The following is a 20,436-nucleotide window of genomic DNA, read 5'->3' as shown; positions in this document are numbered from 1 at the left end:
GGGGGGGGGGGGTCACACATCTAGGGGTCCCCGTCAGGGTGACACATCTAGGGGTCACAGTGGGGTGTCACATCTTAGGGGTCACAGTCAGGGTGATACATCTAGGGGTGACCCTCAGGATGTCACATCTAGGGGTGACCCTCAGGATGTCCCAGTGGGGAGTCACATCTCGGGGTCCCAGTGGGGGGTCTCATCAGGCCGTCCCAGTGGGGGGGTCTCATCAGGCCGTCCCAGTGGGGGGGTCTCATCAGGCCGTCCCAGTGGGGGGGTCTCATCAGGCCGTCCCAGTGGGGGGTCTCATCAGGCCGTCCCAGTGGGGGGGTCTCATCAGGCCGTCCCAGTGGGGGGTCTCATCAGGCCGTCCCAGTGGGGGGTCTCATCTCGGGGTGTTTGTGTTTCTCCGCTGCAGAGTTCCACTCGGCGTCCTGCGGCAGCCTGCACCACCTGGGGGAGGAGCCTCTTAAGCCCCCGCCCCTCCCCCCCCGCAGGAAGGACGCCATGTCCGAGGCCAAGGTGAGGCCCCGCCCCGCTCCTACCATGATCCTCTGCTGCGCTGCCTGCGCTTGCTGCCGATGGAACCTTCTCCTCTCTCCTCCTCTCTCCTCCTCTCTCCTCCCCTCTCCTCCCCTCTTCTCTCCTCCTCTTCTCCTCCTCCTCTCTCTTCTCTCCTCCTCTCCCCTCTCCTCCTCTCCCCTCTCCTCCTCTCTCCTCCCCTCTCCTCCTCTCTCCTCCTCTCTCTTCTCTCCTCCTCTCCTCTCCTCTCCCCTCTCCTCCCCTCTCCTCCTCCCTCCTCTCCTCCTCTCTCCTCCTCTCTCCTCCTCTCTCCTCCTCTCTCCTCTCCTCCCCTCTCCTCCTCCCTCCTCTCTCCTCCTCTCTCCTCCTCTCTCCCCTCTCCTCCTCTCTCCTCCTCTCTCTGTTCTGTGTCTCGACACATTGTTTATTTTGATATGTGTGTCAGATCGGGGCAGCTCTTAGCTTCATTAAGTGTCTTTCAGTCAAACTTGTAGTAAACGCCTGTTTTTATGAAAATGTAAATATTGTTAATGGGACAACTTTAACTCATTAGTGTGTGTGTGTGTGTGTGTGTGTGTGTGTGTGCCCCGCCCCCCCCCCCCCCCTCCCAGATGGGCCCTCTCTCCGACTTCCCCCCCGCCATCCCCCCCCGGCTGCCCCCCACCCTGCCCCGGGTCCAGCCGCGGGCCCCGCTCTACAGCGGCCCCCCCGGCGACGGGCCCCTGCCCAGCCCCCCGCCCCCGCCGCCCCGGGACCCGCTGCCCGACACGCCCCCCCCGGTGCCCTACCGGCCCCCGGAGATCTTCATCAACTACCCGCCCAGCATGCAGCCCTCGCCGGTGGGCCGCTTCCACTGGGACTTCGGCAGCCTGCCCACCTCCCCCGGGACCCCCCCGGGGACCCCCTCCCCGCGGGTGCCCCGCCGCAGCTGCCCGCTGAGCGCCAGCCACAACAGCCTGTGCCCGCCGCCCCCCATGGCGTCGGCCCCGCCCGTCCCGCCGCGCCACAACTCCTCCCCCCAGCTGCCCAAGCTCCCGCCAAAGACATACAAGCGGGAGCTGCTGCAGCCCGCCTTCCAGGCGCTCTCATTGGTGGAGAACACGGACAGCAGCCAATGAGACGGCCGTTTCGGATTCAGTTTTTTTTCCAGTGGTTTTGATTTTGTTTCTTTTTTTTTGGTTTCTTTTATTTTTGTTTTTCTTTCGGACGAACTCTTAACGAGGAGGGGCCGACGAGAGCCGGGGGAGGGGCAACGGACAGCAGAGTGCGCTCGGATTGGTCGGATCATCGGGGCCGGTTGACCCATCGATTGGTCGATGGATCGACCAATAGACGACAGAATGCTGCTGCCACGCCCCCCAACCCCCTCGCCTTCCTCCGCCCGCCACGCCTGACTCCTCCCACTCCCGTCGGCTCAAGAGCCCCGCCTCTCAGGGGTTACGTAGCTCCGCCTACATTTCAAACCCTCAGTGCCAATGAGCCACGCCCCTATAAGGGGCCCCCAGACGCTGGTGTGTGTGTGTGTGTGTGTGTGTGTGTGTGTGTGTGTGTGTGTGTGTGTGTGTGTGTGTGTGTGTGTGTGTGTGTGTGTGTGTGTGTGTGTGTGTGTGTGTGTGTGTGTGTGTGTGTGTGTGTGTGTGTGTGTGTGTGTGTGGAAACAAGCCTCTGCGCTTCTCCCGTGGAGAGTGCCCTCTGTAGCGACCCTCCCCCCTTTGAGGAGTCACATGGTCTCTTCTGGATCGTTCCACTGAGGTGGGGAAAGCATGGGGGCGTGGCCATGACGGTGGCCATGTTGGCGGCTCAGACTCTCGATGCACGTCCCTGCTCCCGCCGCGGGGGTTAGTGTGCGGGGCTAACGAGGAGCTAACGAGGAGCTAGCGAGTAGCTAGCGAGGAGCTAACGAGGAGCTAGCGAGGAGCTAACGAGGAGCTAGCGGTGGCTAGCACGTCACCTTTACTGTTAATGTTTTTCTACGAACTCAACACATGGCCAAAGTCTTATTTTATGGAGGGGGGAAAGGGATTTTGCTCTCTTTTTTGTTTTGTGTCTTTGTTTTGTTTTTTAAAGAGATGACATCATCGGGGGCAAAAAGCAAGACATTTAATCCTATTGGCCGGTGCAACACTGAACACCCCGCCCCCTTTATCGCTACTGTGCACTGTGACTGAACAGGAGGGAGATGGAGTCATCAGGCCTGTCTGTCTCCGTCTGTCTGTCTGTTTTTCTCTTCGCCTGTCCCCCCGTGTGTCCGTCTGTCTTGTCTTTTTAGCTTTCTCTTTCTAGCTGTCTATCCCTGTGTGTGTGTGTGTGTGTGTGTGCGTGTGTGTGTGTGTGTTCCAACAGGCCTGCCCATAGCCACCCTCTTCTCCCCAAAACGTTGCCTTTTTTGAGAAGAAAACAAAAAACCCACAGCACTGACCTCTGACCCCTGGTTAGGGGTGCCTCGGCAGGAAGACATGAGGCCAGAGTCTGGACGCCATTTGCACATCAGGCTGTTTTGTCTTTTTTTGGTTTTGAGGTCAGGTGACTTTCCCCCGCCTCTCTGCAGCCTTGGGTTCATCTGGAGGGGAGGCGGTGCAGGGTGGGGGTGTAGTACTGCCCCCGGGCCAGCAGGGGGCAGTACTACACGGGGCGCTGAAGGGTCTGACTGGACTGGAGCGCTGTCCGGAGACGCCCCTTGGAGCAGGACGTTGTGTGTCTTGTGTGTCTCCTCTCTCAAGAAGCCAAGGTGATGTCTTAAAACTCTTGAAGCCCCTTCCTGGGTCTCACCCTGGACCGTGTGGTCGGTCCTACGCTACCGCGGCAACCACCCTCCTACTTCTCCTCCTCCTCCTCTTCTTCGTTGGTATGAATAGACTGCTATGTAACTAAAGCCCAACGCCCCCCCTAACGTGCCTCCCCTCTCCCAACCAAAGTCTGGGACTAAAGGGACAGTGCCCTCCGGTGGCGGCTACAAGGAACTACAAACCAAGAGAAAAGCAACCGAAAATGAGGAACATCCACACCCTCTTTTACCCTCTCTCTCTTGATCTCTCTCTCGCTCTCTCTGTATCTCCCTCTCTCACCCTATGTCTCTCAAACCCCCTCTCTCTCTCTCTCTCTCTCTCTCTCTCTCTCTCTCTCTCTCTGACTCTGTCTCCCTCTCTCTCTCTCTGTCTCTGTCTCTCTCCCTCTCTCTCTCTCTGTCTCTCTCTCTCTGTCTCTGTCTCTCTCTCCGTCTCCCTCTCTCTCCGTCTCTCTCCCGCTCTCTGTTAATTTCGTACAGACTGCGGGGTCCCCTGCATCCTGAACAGATGTGCCTTTTTACTTTCTCTTTGGATTTTACACAACAAGCAAAAGGTGTCTAAAAGCAGAAAAAAAGCAAAAAAAAAAAGAATAAATAATAAAGTTGCCTATGTAATGTTGAGAACAAAACTATACACTACGAATTGTACATGTTTGTGGATACAGTGTGTGTGTGTGTGTGTGTGTGTACGGGTGTGTGCGTGTGTGTGGGCGTGTATATATAACATGTATACACTAACGATTAGGATTTGTATAAAGTGACGTTTCTCTCTCGTTGATGGTCTCTCCGTCTCGCGGCGGCGGCGTCAGACTTTGCCTAACAGTCCGATGCTGCTACCGTCGGCACAACGGCGACCACGGCCCCACGCAGGTCGTCGTGACAACCTAACAGACAATCCCCCAAACCCCCCCCATCCCAGCTCGCACTCTGGGACTATTCACTGAGAATAAGCCATGACCTTTGACCCCCGCCCGCCCTCTGTGACCCTGCAACCCCCCCCCAACCCCATGACCCCCCCCAATCTCCCCTTTTAGCTATTGTTTTTTTTGTTTTTTTTTAAAGCAATGGAAATGTACAGAGCGTTTGCTTTACTCCACCACTTTACACACCAGACTAACTGCCTTTCTCTTCTTTGTGTCTCTTTGATTTTGTAAAGGCTCGGTCACGACAGAACGCATTAAAGAGGGGGAGATGTATCAAGGAACGCAATATATGTGTTTGGGGGGGGGGGTGCGTGTCCTGAGAACACACTTTGTGCACTTTAGGCTGTACTGTTTGAAATGGCCACCGGGTGGCGTGGGGTCATGTTTATGCACACAATGCATTGTGGTCCGGCGCTACTGTTTTCGAAAAACTCACACCCTCGGATCAGGGCGACGAAAAATACGATGAATTTTAAAACAGACCAAAACAATTAAGGCCAACAATTGGACCGCCTGCTGGTCACATGACCAGTCACGTGACCTCAGGTTGTGCGAGAAAACCAAGGCGCCACGACATGAGTCGCCCTTATTGGTCGGGTGTAGAGATTCAAAGTGATGTCATATCCCATCATTGCTTCGGCGTGACCTTCTCAGAGGGCTGCTGTGTAGTTCAGCGGTTGGCTCTTGTGGATAGTTTGTCCCGCCCCCTCTTAGGGGAAATATTCCTGATTGGTCAAAACTCCCCTATGCATTTCAGCCCTGCCCCTAACTGAAACAACAGAATATTCCAAATTGGTCAAAGCCCCTATTACTCTCCTAGCTCCGCCCCCCCCCCCCCCCCCCCCCTTCTTCTGGAACATTCCGGATTCAGTTTGGACCCGCCTTTTCTCTCCTTACGTTGCCCCCCCCCCCCCCCCCCCCCATGGAAAACAGAACATTGTGATTGGCCAGGAGCCCGGGGTGGCGCTGTAACAGTGTGTTGATTGGACGGTATGTGGCCTTCTAACTGTGCTTTGTATTAATGGTCTTGAAGAGGTGAATAAACCCCCCAGTCTTATTTTGTACTGACGTCTGCGTTCATTTCATACCGTGTGACTCCAACACAAAGTCCACCTCGATATAGCTGGATCAGCGTCTTTGGACAAAAAAAACGATACTTATATAAACAAAAGAATGTTTTTTGATTTTGTAATGTTTAAAACGTAACTTGACGGGTGAGGAACTATGGTGGTGTGTTTAGTGTCGGCGCTCCATTGAGAGCCATACGTTAGTTTTATCGCCAGCCTCTCTTTGAAAGAAGACGCAACGTATTTAAAATCTTCTAAATATATATTTCTAGTCGATGCCCTGAAGAGTCAGGGACCATGTGACATGGAAGGGTTTGGGTTTAAGTAAGCTTTTTCAGGTGCGAAGGAAATGGTTTGAATCCCCATTGGTCTAAAAAGTATTTTTATTGTCTGCACGTAAACAAATGTAATCTAGATTAAACTTGCAGGTAAACTCATCCCAGCATGCAAACGTAATTAACAAAACGTCGGCGCCCAAACATTTCAGAATAACCCCCCTTTCAAATGTCCCACAAACCATGAGTTCATGTGGAGCCCAACAAGGGACAGCGTTTTTCTCCAGGTTCCCTTGGGGCCCCTAGACTGTGCTGCAGGGGCCCTCGCTGTCCTCGCTGTCGTCCCATAGTCCCCCGTGGCCCAGGGTGGCTCCAACATGGCCGCTGCCCAGCTGCTGCAGCGCCCCCGCCTGTCTGGGAGGAGAGGTCGTCTTTAGTCTGCTGCTCCTGCTCACCCCCACGTGTTCAAGACTTTGAATCTCTTCAGAAGTAATTCCGGAACAGGTAGATTAACAATGAGGGCATCAAGCATACGCTTTTATCCTGAGCGACTTACAATAAGTACATTTATCAGAAGAAGATAAACATCACTGTCGGTACATTAAGGATGTTCATAGAACCGAGTGCCAAGCACTTACAATAGCTAGGTTAACCCGTTCTCCGTTTACAACAAAGACCGCTAGGATAAGATGCTACACGATGCTAAGTTCTATTTTTAAGTGGCAGGATGTACAACATACGATAAGGCCCGATTCCATTTCTACCCCTTACCCCTTCCCCTTACCCCTCCCCATTGTCTTGAAGGGGTAATGGGAAGGCGTAAGGGGTAGAAATGGGATTGGGCCTTAGCCTTACCCCTTCCCCTTACCCCTTCAAAACAAGGGGGAGGGGTAAGGGGTAGATATAGGATTGGGCCTAAGTGTGTACATTAAGTGCCAGGACATACAACATACAATAAGTGTGTACATTAAGTGCCAGGACATACAACATACAATAAGTGTGTACATTAAGTGCCAGGACGTACAACATACAATAAGTGTGTACATTAAGTGCCAGGACGTACAACATACAATAAGTGTGTACATTAAGTGCCAGGACGTACAACATACAATAAGTGTGTACATTAAGTGCCAGGACGTACAACATACAATAAGTGTGTACATTAAGTGCCAGGACGTACAACATACAATAAGTGTGTACATTAAGTGCCAGGACGTACAACATACAATAAGTGTGTACATTAAGTGCCAGGACGTACAACATACAATAAGTGTGTACATTAAGTGCCAGGACGTACAACATACAATAAGTGTGTACATTAAGTGCCAGGACGTACAACATACAATAAGTGTGTACATTAAGTGCCAGGACGTACAACATACAATAAGTGTGTACATTAAGTGCCAGGACGTACAACATACAATAAGTGTGTACATTAAGTGCCAGGACGTACAACATACAATAAGTGTGTACATTAAGTGCCAGGACGTACAACATACAATAAGTGTGTACATTAAGTGCCAGGACGTACAACATACAATAAGTGTGTACATTAAGTGCCAGGACGTACAACATACAATAAGTGTGTACATTAAGTGCCAGGACGTACAACATACAATAAGTGTGTACATTAAGTGCCAGGATGTACAACATACAATAAGTGTGTACATTAAGTGCCAGGACGTACAACATACAATAAGTGTGTACATTAAGTGCCAGGACGTACAACATACAATAAGTGTGTACATTAAGTGCCAGGACGTACAACATACAATAAGTGTGTACATTAAGTGCCAGGACGTACAACATACAATAAGTGTGTACATTAAGTGCCAGGACGTACAACATACAATAAGTGTGTACATTAAGTGCCAGGACGTACAACATACAATAAGTGTGTACATTAAGTGCCAGGACGTACAACATACAATAAGTGTGTACATTAAGTGCCAGGACGTACAACATACAATAAGTGTGTACATTAAGTGCCAGGACGTACAACATACATTAAATGCATAAGAGGGGAGGGGTAAGCGGGGGGGGCTATGCAGAGTCCAGGTGAACTCTGAACAGGTGAGTCTTGAGGTACGAGTCGGGGCGTTGGGGATCGAACCTGGAACCTTTACCAAGCGCCTGGAGGTTATAGACAATCTGGAGTTGGGGAACTAAAAGTACAGATTGCGTAAATCTGTTAAACCCTGGACTTCTAACTGCCTTCTGGAGGCTTTCGGTTTAACGTTCACGTAACGTTCGTGAAGCGCAGGGGGATCTGGCTAGACACTAATGCCCAATCCCATTTCTACCCCTTACCCCTTCAAAACAAGGGGGAGGGGTAAGGGGTAGAAATGGCCTAAAACTGTAAACCTATACGCTGTTGAAAAACCCGGTACAGCCATTGGCTCCCATCTTCAAAGTGGATCACTACAGAAACACAGGTAGTTGAATCCACGGCCAGAACTTCATTGGCCCTCAACTGTTCATTCATTAACATTCAGGGTTAATGAGTATCTTCCCGCTTCAGTTGGGAACACTCCCTTGGGGGTGTGTTCCAATGTTTTTTCAATCCTAATGCTTGTGGAATATACAGTGTCTTCTCTGGAGCCGTGAGTGTCATGGCAGTTGAGGCAGTGAGCAAGAGTGAGTTTGCTGCGTAGGGACTGTTGGAACGCGGCCCCGGTCTCACCTCATGTCCTCTCTCTTCTGGCTGAACTTCTGGAAGGTGTGGCGGGCCTGACCCGGTACAGGGACGAAGACCTGCCTGGGGTCTCTCTCTGGACCCGGGACGGGGACGAAGACCGTCCTGGGGTCCCTGTCCGGACCCGGGTCCGCCTGGGAGAGGAGGTTACAAACCAGCTTTAAGACCTGCTTTAAAATAATGACAGTTGGGCCCAATCCCATTTCTACCCCTTACCCCTTCCCCTTACACCTCCCCCTTGTTTTGAAGGGGTAAGGGGAAGGGGTAAGGGGTAGAAATGGGATTGGGCCTTGGTCTTGGGAATGGAGGACTTTAAATCTAGTAATATTTGAATCGGCATGTCACTAAAATAAACATAAAAACTGAGAAAAGGCAGGACTGATGTGAAGATCACCAGGAGATGCAGTAAATGAGTTGAGTTTGGGTCATTTAACAGTTTCATTCCTAATTAGTTGTTTGTATCCATGTCAATTATGGCACCCATTGCACTCCTGTCCATTCCTGGAAGGAGGCATCCCCGATACTGCGTTCCTTCTCAAGATTCCTTCCTTGCTAATTAGGGGAGTGTTTCTTGCCCTCTGGGGGGCTAGGGTCACGGGTATGGAAGCATATATGTAGCAAAATTCAAATGGCAATGCAATTTGGAATTACATTATGCATTTGACAATGCATTATGCAATTTTATAATGTAATTTGTAAATACGTTATTCAAAGTGTATTTTAAAATGCAAAGTGACAATGCAATCCTCAATTAAATTTGCAAAAGTTCTAACAATACAAATAGAATAACATTTTGTCAAATTCTTTGAGTTCCTTTATACAAATTGAAAAGCTATAGCGTCCCCGTGATTGCAATCCACTTCGCCACGCTCCGTGTGTTGCGATATTCAATTGACATTTCAATCCGCAAAACGGAATCCAAAACGGAATCCAAAGAGGAATCCAAAAAGTCAATATGCAAAGTGGCAAACGTATCAGCCAATCAGCGTCTGGGCGGGAACTACGTCACTTGCTCGTAATTTCCTTGTTCACTTCTAGTTCGTATGTGTCAGGTCCATGGTCACCAATGGAGATAATTGATACGCTCCGAAGTTTGGCCGATGATGTGGAGAACAATCGTGTTGAAGACACAGATGCAGTAGATAGAGTGCGTGTTCTGGGAGATAGGATAGACGACTTATCCTCACGGGTACGTTTTGACGCCAGTGTGGTAAACACAAAGATTTCCAAAGTGCTACAGGCACTGGGTGCGAAACATAGGGTCGGGAGACCCACCGTCTCCACCCACTCCTCACCTACAAAGCTCTCCAGAACCTAGCCCCCAGTTACCTCTGGGACCTCCTCCAAGAATACACTCCCTCCCGCTCCCTCCGGTCAACCTCTGCTGGACAACTGTATCCCCACATTACGACTCATTACGAATGGGTGCCCGGTCATTCAGCTGTTCTGCACCCAGGCTCTGGAACTCCCTCCCCCCACACATAAAACAGTCTGACACAATAGAAAGTGACGTAGTTCCCGCTGGTGGCTGATACGTTTGCCACTTTGCATATTGACTTTTTGGATTCCTCTTTGGATTCCTCTTTGGATTTCCTCTTTGGATTCCGTTTTGGATTCCGTTTTGCGGATTGAAATGTCATTTGAATATCGCAACACACGGAGCGTGGCGAAGTGGATTGCAATCACGGGGACGCTATAGCCTTTCAATTTGAATAAAGGAACTCAAAGAATTTGACAAAATGTTATTGTATTTTTATTGTTATAACTTTTGCAAATGTAATTGAGGATTGCATTGTCACTTTGCATATTAAAATACACTTTGAATAACGTATTTACAAATTACATTATGAAATTGCATAATGCATTGTCAATTGCATAACGTAATTACTTATTGAATTGCAAATTGCAAATTGCATTGCCATTTGAATTTTGCTACATATATGCTTCCATACACGGGGGTGTCGGCCTGTTATGCCCTTTGAGGCTGTACCTGTGATTAAAGGTGACATATTATAAGTGGGCGTGTCCACCTGAATGTATGACGGATAGTTGAGCGACGTTTGCTGCAGTCCACTGGGTAGGCTGGTAGACGGATCTATCCTGCACACATCTAGGTGGACACGCCCACTTGTGATGTCAGAAGAGGCAGATTTTCAAAACGGCTCGTAACGGCTCATCACACCTGGTGGTATCATATGTCGCCTTTCAAGGAGGCGGAGTCTCACCTGCGTCAGGACCTGCTTGGACGGGTCGTCCCAGATGGGCCGGAAGGCGCTCTTGGGGTGCAGCGGCGGCGAGCCCTTCCTGATGCTCACCAGCCGCTTGCCGTAGGACCCCACCAGGCAGGGCCCCTCCGCGCAGGGCCCCGGCCCCGGCCCCGGCCCCGCCGCGGCCCCCCCGTCGGGCGGGAGGGGGGTGAGGCGGGGGATCTGCCACCTCAGACACACGGTGCGCTCCCGGCCCGCCTCCCTCCTCCTCCGCTGGCAGCCCGGCCGGAGGAGCACCGGCACCTGGCTGTCCTCCTCCCCCCACTCCTCCTCCTCCTCCTCCTCCTCCTCATCGTCCCCCCCGGTGTGGCTGTCCCCGGGGCCCGTGCGCAGTGTCCCGTCGGGGCTCCCCGAGGTGACGGAGGAGTAGTCGAAGGCGGAGGTGTCGTCCTGGTCCGTCTCCCCGTCCTCCGCGTCGTCGGGGTCCCCCCGGCCCGTGGGCTGGCTGGACGTCCCCTGGCCCGAGTCGCTGGTCTCCCAGACGGTGGGGGGGGTCTCGGGGGGCCGCAGGCCGCCGGGGGGCCGGGGGGACAGGAGGGGGGGAGGAGGGGGGGCGAAGCAGCTGGTGATGCCGCGGTCCCGGGTGGAGGGGCCCCCCAGGGTGGAGGGGCCCCCCTGGGCCAGCCGGTCCCGCTTCCGGCTCACGGGGCTGCAGGACCAGCACTCCAGGTGCATGCTGGGACACCGCATGGCGACGGCCGCGGCCTGAGGCGGAGCCTGCTCGTCTCTATGGAAACCAAGGAGCAGAGGTGAGGTCGCGGCTGAAGGCTCAGAGGAGACCCAGGGGGGGGGGGGGGGGGGGGGCAGAGCCCTGAACCCAGAGCCCTGAACCCAGAGCCCTGAACCCAGAGCCCTGAACCCAGGGTTCAGGGCTCTGGATTCAGGGTTCAGGGCTCTGGGTTCAGGGCTCTGGGTTCAGGGCTCTGGGTTCAGGGTTCAGGGCTCTGGATTCAGGGTTCAGGGCTCTGGATTCAGGGTTCAGGGCTCTGGATTCAGGGTTCAGGGCTCTGGGTTCAGGGCTCTGGGTTCAGAGGGTTTAAACACATCTGAATGCTGCTTTGTGTTTGATTAACGTGGAACATTAAAATATATAATATATTTAAATATATAGTCCTATCATGCTTAAAACAATAGTAGCCGATAGGTTTTTAAGTACTCATTCTGCTTCGTACAAGCATCCCCAGGCACTTTTTTACGTTTTCTCATTCTTAGTTTTATTGTCTGGAATAGCAGACGTCAGAACCCATGCGGGGTATTTTCCTACAGAGCGCCATACTGTATTCGGCCAGCGGGGGGCGACAGTTACCTCTGGTCTCTGGCTGGGGGCCCCGCAGGCGCTGCTGGGCCCTGGCACTGCTGACTCCGCGCACAGCAGCTAGCAGATGACACGCACGCGGGAGGGCCGCCAGAGCATTTCCCGCTGTCACGATGACACAATAAGGTCGAGGAAATTCAATATGATGTCATAACAACCCCAACTTATGTTCAGTACCATGAGAACACAATTCAGTCGCTAAATACCGCCAATCTGAATTAAATATATTATATATATGTGTGTGTGTGTGTGTGTGTGTGTGTGTGTGTGTAAAACAAGCTAAAGAAGTATCTGAACAGAGAACAAAACGCAACTTGCTGATAGACTGCTGATGAACGGGTTTGTTTACTGTGTTTACGACGGTCCTAAACTCTCTACCCTCCCTCTCTGACCTCTGATTGGTCGGATGAGCGTCCTCTTCCCATTGGACGTCCTGCTCCAGGATGCTGTGGCAGCGGGACAGGGTCTCCCTCAGGACCTTCTCGGAGCCCAGCAGTAGGCTGCAGTCCGGGTGGTCCCGGCTGGTCCACTGCAGCAGGTTCTGCTCCAAAGGAACACCAACCAGAGGGAGAAGATCTCCAATATCACCACCGCAAAAACACCGAGTTGGACTTCATCTTTGGCACGTAAGATCCGGAAAAATAATGCTCAGTTCTTAATAAACGGAACATCTTTGAAAGAACAATTAGAAAACATGAATTGAACCAAGAGAACAGCGCCCCCCAGTGTTGGACGGCTGACACTGCAGGAGGTCCAATCGTTCCCAGGTGAGACGGTGATTTTGGATTAACATTATTATATATTTCCCAAAGGCCCATCTGGTCGTCCTCTGAAAGGGGGGGGGCTGGACCGGAGCCCAACGGCCCGACGGGCCGCCGTGACTCACCTGAATGTGTCCCAGGTAACCGTGGATACGGGAGACAGGTGCGAGCAGCAGGGAGAGCAGCTTACCCTCCTCCCGCTCCGTCTGATCTCTCTGAGGGGCGGGGACAGCGTATGGAGTCAGTGATCACAGCCCTCTCTTCTCAAAGAGTGATATTACATCATATGATATTTTAAGCACACTATAAAAAATAATGTTTTTGTTGACAGTATATCCTTAACCATTATTGGAGGTAACTACTAGAACCTAAACATGTTTCGCTCTCTCTCGTATTTTTTGATGATTATACAGGAAATGTGCAGAGCGGCCAAAATGGCAGAACACAGACGGAATTAGCTTTAGCAAACTGTGCATTGTTCCCTCGGTCTATACCTGCTCTGACTCTGCATCGTGTGTGTGTGTGTGTGTACGTATGTGTTTGTGTGTGTGTGAGTGAGTGCAATTTGGTGTGTGTGTGTGTGTGTGTGTGTAAGTGCTTGTGTGTGTATGTGTATTTGTGTGTTTCTGAACTTGGTTGTGTGTGTGTGTGTGTGTGTGTGTGTGTGTGTGTGTGTGTGTGTGTGTGTGTGTGTGTGTGTGTGTGTGTGTGTGTGTGTGTGTGTGTGTGTGTGTGTGTGTGTGTGTGTCCTACCGTCTTCTTCTGCGTCCTGTCTCCCCGGTGGAGCTCCAGGGACAGGAAGCGAGCCAGGCTGGTGGTGTATCCGATGTACACGTCCATGAAGGCCGTCTGGGGGTCACAGAGAGGTCACATTCCTCCACGTTCACCCTCATATCACTCTCACCCTATTTTACCATGAAACTAAATGTCCCCTATTGCCCACCTGGCACCCCTTACCCAATGCACCCCTCACGAAATCAACCTTATAGGGACATGGTCTAGGGACTGCATTTATCCATCGCTTTTCTAACCGGCTGCCACTCAAAGCGCTCTATACCATTATTATCTAACATTCACCCATTCATACACACATTCACACACCGACGGCGGTGTCAGCCACGCAAGGCGACAGCCAGCTCGTCGGGAGCAGTGAGGGTGAGGTGCCTTGCTCAGGGACACCTCGACACTCTCGGGGATCGAACTAGCAACCTTCCGGTTACCAGCTAACCTGCTCTACCTCCTGTGATACATGCCGACATCACTTGTGGGGAGGGTCCATCCTCAGGTATGATGGACAGCTCCGCCCACCAGTGGGTACAGCCCACCGGGCAGGTTGGTAGGCTGAGCTAACCGTCAATCATCTGGAGTGGACACGCCCACATGTGACGTCACTAACTAACTCATCAACACGTGGTGGCCCAATGAGAGAGGGAGGTCCTCTGAGTCACCCTCCATGACTCACGTTGTTGTGGCCAATGAGCTGCACCAGCAGGTCTCCCACTAAAGACTTCCAGTGGTCGGCGGACAAGCGCTCCTGCAGGGTGTTCCTGAACACCAGGTGGCGCTGCAGCATCTGGTCCACGAACTGCAGGTAGGACTGACTGGAGAGGAAGAAGAAGAAACCGTTAAATCAGGTGAGGATACGGGAATGATACAAAAACTGACCTTTTTACTTTTTACTATTGTTTTACTATTCACTATTGCGCCCTGGGGAAGACTATTTAGATGTAGATCTAGAACATGTAGAGCGGGTGTAGGTCCTCACTATGGCTCCCTGGTGAAGGCTATAGATCTAGAACATGTAGAGCGGGTGTAGGTCCTCACTATGGCTCCCTGGTGAAGGCTATAGATCTAGAACATGTAGAGCGGGTGTAGGTCCTCACTATGGCTCCCTGGTGAAGGCTATAGCTCTAGAACATTTAGAGTGGGAGTAGGTCCAAACTATGTATCCCTGGTGAAGACTATAGACATATAGATCTAGACCAGGGATGGGCAACTTTCATGATAAAGAGGGCCAAATTTTTCATCATAACCATCGGAGGGCCACATGACTGCACACTTCAACTAAATGCGAGCTGAGAGAAGCTACACAATTTTGAATTTGGTAGATATGATTTCCTGTATTCTGGTGCATTTTGGGGATGGCCACTACCTAAAAAATCCTCCAGAATCATAACCTATATACGGTATGTTAATTGAACCAACATACATTCATTTCATGTTTTCCATGCTCAAACAGCCACATGAATGGTCAGTATTTTTATCAGTGCAAAGGGCTCACATACATCATCATTCAATGAAGTCAAAAAACTGAAAAACAGTGGCCCAACATTAAGTGCAACAACTCAATGAACTCAAACCCAACAAGCAGTTGTAGTAGTTGTAGTGGCGACTTAAGTGGATATCTTTAATGACGGATATCGCTTCTAAGCAAACTAGACACATGGGTTTGCCTTCGAATTCTATGAATTCTTCTCATCTTTCTTGACCGAGTTTTCTGTAACTCGATCAATTATTATTATTATTATTATTTCTTTTTTATTATTATGTGCGGGCCTGACTGAGTGAGGATGCGGGCCGCACTGAGTGAGGATGCAGGCCGCATGCGGCCCGCGGGCCGCCAGTTGCCCATCCCTGATCTAGACCTAGAACATTTAGAGTGGGTGTTGGCCCTCATTATGGCTCCCTGGTGAATACTATAGATATATAGATCTAGAGCATGTAGAGTGGGTGTGGTGCTCACTAGGGCTCCCGGCTCATCTGAGAGCTGTTCTTGTACTTGTCGTAGAGATGGTTCAGGGTGGAGACGTACTCCCACTCCGAGTGGAGCAGCTGCATCACCACCTGTTGGCGCGCGTCTACACACACAGACACGCACACAGACACAGACACGCACACGCACACGCACGCGCACATACAAACACACAGATAAGATTTGGATGCCAGTGTCTACACACACACATATAAGATTTAATTTGGGATCCGGGTTCCACTGACTACACAAACATTCACACACACACCAGTTCGATGTAGATTCAGATCCAGATCTCAGTGTTCACATACAGACATACAGACTAGATTCAAATCCAGATTCAGATCCAGTTGCATGCATCTATACCCACAGATTATGATACAGATTCAGATCCGGATCAGAACCGGATCCCTGACGTTCTCCCCACACACAGATCCTAGACGGAGGCGGACGGTCGTCACGCGGTCGTGTCTCACCCGTCTCCCCCGACAGACCCGCCCGGAGGCCCTGCAGGTAGGAGTGGAGCAGGAGCCTTCCTCTGGGGGAGGAAGACGAGGGTGGCGGTTGTCCAGAACATCCCTCACACTGCGTCCTTCCCCTGGCCGCTTCCCCTGGCTCACTGGCCAATCACAGTGGGACAAACAAACCATCAACAATAGGGTTTCATCATTATTTCATTATTCTAATATATTATTAATTTAAAGAGTGACCCAACGCTAAAATCACACGGCACCCCCTCTGGTGGACCACGGGTATTGCAGTTCAAAGTGGTGCGAAGTGACATCACTTCGTACCATGAGTCTAATCCTGACCAATCAGAAACACTTATTTCAGTGACCTTTGTTCCAGCAGTTGGACGTTGGTTTATCTTAAGTCATACGAAGGCAGATGTAGATATTGAGTAAAGAGAATAAACGTCATATGTTGCTCCATTACCACGTTCTTTTCTGCAAATGTAATGCATATAATTTTAGGCGAGTGTTCCCAGCTAGCTCAACTGGTAAAGCATGGGACTTATGCTGCGTTCGAGTATTCTCTGCGAACCGACTCGGATCTCGGATCTGACGCCACGCCCACACTTCAAGCGTTTTATTATTTCACTCGGTCGTTGGTCGTTGGAGGAAAACATGGACGCCACCTGGAAAGCTGTTGTCGCGGTAGCATTGGCAGAGGACCAGGCGATCCAATATAAGTAGGCTATAGGCCATAGTCAAGTCAAGTCAAGTTTATTTATATAGCACATTTAAAACAACAATATTTGACCAAAGTGCTGTACACAAATACAATATATTTGTGTACATAGGCAGAGATACGGACGCAGTAAGGTATTGCAGTAATACGAGTGATTGAAATTACCATTTAAACCACCAAAGTGTTACAAGCACAATGAAAACAGTTCATACTTCAAGTCACAATGGGCGCAGCCATCTTGAATTCTGTCTCGGAATTTCGCTCGGTCACCACTGAGTTCAACCGAGATGGCGTGTTCGCCGTCCGAGGAAAAGGGGCGTGTTTGTGCGTGTCGCTAGGCAACGTCCTCGGACCTCCGAGACGGATGGATATTAAAACGCACCATTACACTGCCAGGGTTATGGGTTGATTCCCACTTGGGCTACCCATGCTTAGAAGGAACGCACTCAGGGTCATCTAAAGTTGCGTCTGATACTAATGTAACTCTGAGTCTTTCTGAGTACCTCTCCTTCTGGGTAGTGGTGGTGGTGCCCCTGTCTGCCTGCTGGGCCCTCGTTCGGTTGTTGACGTCCAGCTGTAGGATCTGACACTGCAACGAGCCGAGCTCCTCCTGGTGGGTAACAACCAAAACAGTGTTTAGATCCTCCATCAATGTGGTTTATAAAACGACAACCTCAAACCCAGAGCGTTCTCAGTAATTGGTAAATGATAGAGGGACTTGGATTTATACATCGCTTTTCTAACTAGTGGCCACTCACTACGCTTTATAACATTGGCTAACAATGAACCATTCATGCACACAATCACACACCGACGGCGGTGTCAGCCACGCAAGGCAGCGTCCAGCCATAATCCCCCCCCCCCATGAGTCCTTCTAGATGTGTGAGAGCCATGGGCCAGGAGGACCTTCTCACCCTCAGCGTCTCCACCAGGGTCTCCAGGCGCCGCGCCTTCTTCTGGCAGCTCTGGCGGTTCTCCTCCATCTCCTCCCGAAGGTACGAGTCGCCATGTTGGATCTGGCTGAGCTCCAGCAGGGCGCTGGAGAAGCCGCTCTTCAGCTCCGAGACCATGAGCTGGAGCTGGGGCGGGGAGACCACTCAGGGGGTTAGACCACCGACATCAGAGTCACGGCCTTAATGGTCAGGGTCACCCCAATCACCAGGAGAATAATCACCGGGGTCATATCAATAATCACCAGGGCCATATCAATAATCAGAAGAATAATCACCAGGATCATATCAATAATCAGAAGAATAATCATCAGGACCATATCAATAATCATCAAGATCATATCAATAATCATCAGGATCATATCAATAATCATTAGGATCATATCAATAATCATCAGGATCATATCAATAATCATCGGAATCATATCAATAATCATTAGGATCATATCAATAATCATTAGGATCATCCCATTAATCATGAGAATAGTCAGCAAAATCATCTCAATAATCATCAGGATCATCCATATGATCATAATAATAGCAGTAGCATTAATCATAGTAATAACATAATGGTATTTGTGGATGACTTTCAGGGCCTTACAGTATAGAAGATAAATACAAAAGAACCAGACAAAGGAGACACAACCACTATTATTACAAAGCAGTTATAAATATATATCTTAATACACAAAATTCGATTTTCCTTAGAGCTGTTTTTCCAACTTAAGTTCTGATTGACGTAACCCTGGCCAGTTGGAGTTGCACCAATAACTACCCGTTTTAAAATGAATTAGAAAAAAAAAATTAGAACCTATGGCTATGACTCTGAAACAGACCCTCCATTGTGTGTGTGCTGTTGTTGTACAGTGATGAAGAACCAGGTCCTTCCCACAGGTCTGGGGTCAGGTGTCCCTACCCACGTTGGCTCATTAGCCAGCGCTAGGCTAGCATGCTAGTTAGCGTACCTTGGAGATCTCCGCCACCAGCTCTCCCTCCTGGGGCTTCATCACCTACAGAGCGGGAACACAAACAACACGCGCGCACACACACACACACACACACACACACACACACACACACACACACACACACACACACACACACACACACACACACACACACACACACACACACACACACACACACACACACACACACACACACACACACACACACACACACACACACACACACACAAATCGGGTGTGTGTGTGCTGCACGGGTTGTGTTTTGAGTGGTTCCCAGTTGTCTTATCGATGGTAGAAGTGATGGTGAGGGATTTTACATGACAAAGACCAGAGAAGCAGGGCTCTGTGTTGGGAAGCCCCTGAACCAGTCTGTGTCCACCCAGTTCACCCAGTCTCTCCTCTCAGGCGGGAGAGTCGGGTGTCACTGTCAGGGACACAAAGGTCCAACACAAGAGAAGTCATTCTCTGTTCTCTGACAGAAGTCACACACCCATACGTATACTATTCACATACTCCTAGACCTTTGCAGGCTGATTTGTCATTTTCCCGTGAGTGAAACTAGATATTAATGGGCATCAGTCTAACTCGTCTCAAACAACAATAACATAACAGATAGAAAAATAAAAGATATGTATCCATATACGGGTTATAATGGAATAAGAAATATCGGTTCCAGTATTAAAGTTAGAATATGCAAACGGCTGTGGTAATAGGCGACGTAATAATGTGTATAATGCCAGGGTTTAACGTGTGTGTGGTTGTGTGTGTGTGTGTGTGTGTGTGTGTGTGTGTGTGTGTGTGTGCGCGCGGTTGTGTGTGTGTGTGTGTGTGTGTGTGTGTGTGTGTGTGTGTGTGTGTGTGTGTGTGTGTGTGTGTGTGTGTGTGTGTGTGTGTGCGCGCGCTTGTGTGTGGTGGGTTGTAATGTCAGCTTGTTCAGAGAAAGCGACCCACTCTCGTGCGTGTCCCCTGCCAGCAGAACGGAAGTCACTCGCGAGCCAAGGAGCCCAGCCCCACGGGAGGTTGGGGCGCGAGGAGCCAACAGCTCTGGACAGACGGAAAATAACCCCCGCCCCCCCAAAAAGAAAAAACACATTTATACAATAATAATAATAATAATTATTATTATTATATATGCTTAATCAGAATACTAACGCCTCCACGTTTGATAACGAGTATATTGTCCCATCATAATAATGCATGGCCCTCGTGCATTATATGAAAGTCGGGTTTACTGGATTAATAACTGATTTTATAAACGTTTGATTATCACTTTGAGAAGGTATTCAACTTAAATCTAAACTAGAGTGTTTATGACCTAGCCTCGTCATATAGCCCGCAGATATCAACGCATCTCAAAGAGGAGAGCAGAATACAGAGCGGAATAAAGATAAAGATTAAAATAGATTTACCTTAATGGAGCGGTTCCTGAGTGACGTGAGACGTCGTCGCCTGCCATAATCCCAGATCCGCCATCCGCCTCTCGAGGAAGAAAACTACTTTTCCACTCATGTTTTAAACGGGTCTGCGGCGCGAGGGGCGATAGGGACACAGAGCGTGGTGCGCGTGGACACAGGGCGCGGTGGCGCGCGGACATAGCGAGTGGTGCGCGCGGACCCAGCGGAGCAGAACTCCACGCGGCCAGTGCGTCTCCGACTCTTTAAACCCCAGGATGACTTGACAGTGCGTTACTGTATCCCCTGTTCCGAGGTTGAATACATGGCCTGTATGTAAGGAGGACATTCACCTACCCACTTTGAAATAGATTTAAAATAGAAAACGTTTTACACTTTTCTTGTTATTGTTTATTAATGTCTGTCCATCATAATCAATTCAATTAAAGCATTTTTTATGACCAGGTACCTTTAGGGGTATGTTCACATGTGAACGTTTTGATGAAGTTTTCTTGGGTAAGGGCCAAAGTTATTTCTGCGGACATTATCCTGGAGCGCATCTCTGGGGGCGTGGCCAGCCACA

General features: G+C 50.2%; 2 protein-coding genes across 3 annotated transcripts in view; one reads left to right on the top strand and one right to left on the bottom strand.

Moving 5' to 3' along the window:
• sos2 (son of sevenless homolog 2 (Drosophila)) overlaps positions 1–5,285 on the top strand; it is a 44,114-nt gene extending 38,829 nt beyond the window's left edge. Inside the window, exons 22-23 of the mRNA XM_060051352.1 lie at positions 410–513; positions 1,125–5,285. Of these exons, the coding sequence (XP_059907335.1) occupies positions 410–513; positions 1,125–1,631 (611 nt within the window). The 3' untranslated portion in view covers positions 1,632–5,285. The remainder of the gene's footprint in view (positions 1–409; positions 514–1,124) is intronic.
• A 368-nt stretch (positions 5,286–5,653) lies between these two features.
• si:ch211-67f24.7 (uncharacterized) lies at positions 5,654–20,341 on the bottom strand. 2 transcript variants are annotated; one of them, XM_060051482.1, is made up of 15 exons: positions 19,872–20,341; positions 19,414–19,506; positions 18,460–18,504; positions 17,459–17,623; positions 17,048–17,154; positions 15,830–15,972; positions 15,345–15,459; positions 14,064–14,202; positions 13,355–13,450; positions 12,727–12,816; positions 12,233–12,381; positions 11,832–11,945; positions 10,484–11,252; positions 8,247–8,392; positions 5,654–5,977 (listed from the first exon to the last, which is right to left on the bottom strand). In XM_060051482.1, the coding sequence occupies exons 3-15, from the start codon at positions 18,499–18,501 to the stop codon at positions 5,866–5,868; spliced, it is 2,187 nt and encodes a 728-aa protein (XP_059907465.1). In that variant the 5' UTR covers positions 18,502–18,504; positions 19,414–19,506; positions 19,872–20,341; the 3' UTR covers positions 5,654–5,865. The 2 variants fall into 2 exon arrangements, with proteins under 2 accessions (XP_059907465.1, XP_059907466.1); XM_060051483.1 differs by lacking the exon at positions 19,414–19,506.
• Positions 20,342–20,436: the final 95 nt, after the last annotated feature.

The sequence above is a fragment of the Gadus macrocephalus genome, chromosome 5 (genome assembly GCF_031168955.1).
Source record: "Gadus macrocephalus chromosome 5, ASM3116895v1".
NCBI classification, from domain to species: domain Eukaryota; kingdom Metazoa; phylum Chordata; class Actinopteri; order Gadiformes; family Gadidae; genus Gadus; species Gadus macrocephalus.
The sequence above is the reverse complement of the archived record's forward strand: the minus strand, read 5'-3'. Positions and strand labels throughout refer to the sequence as shown.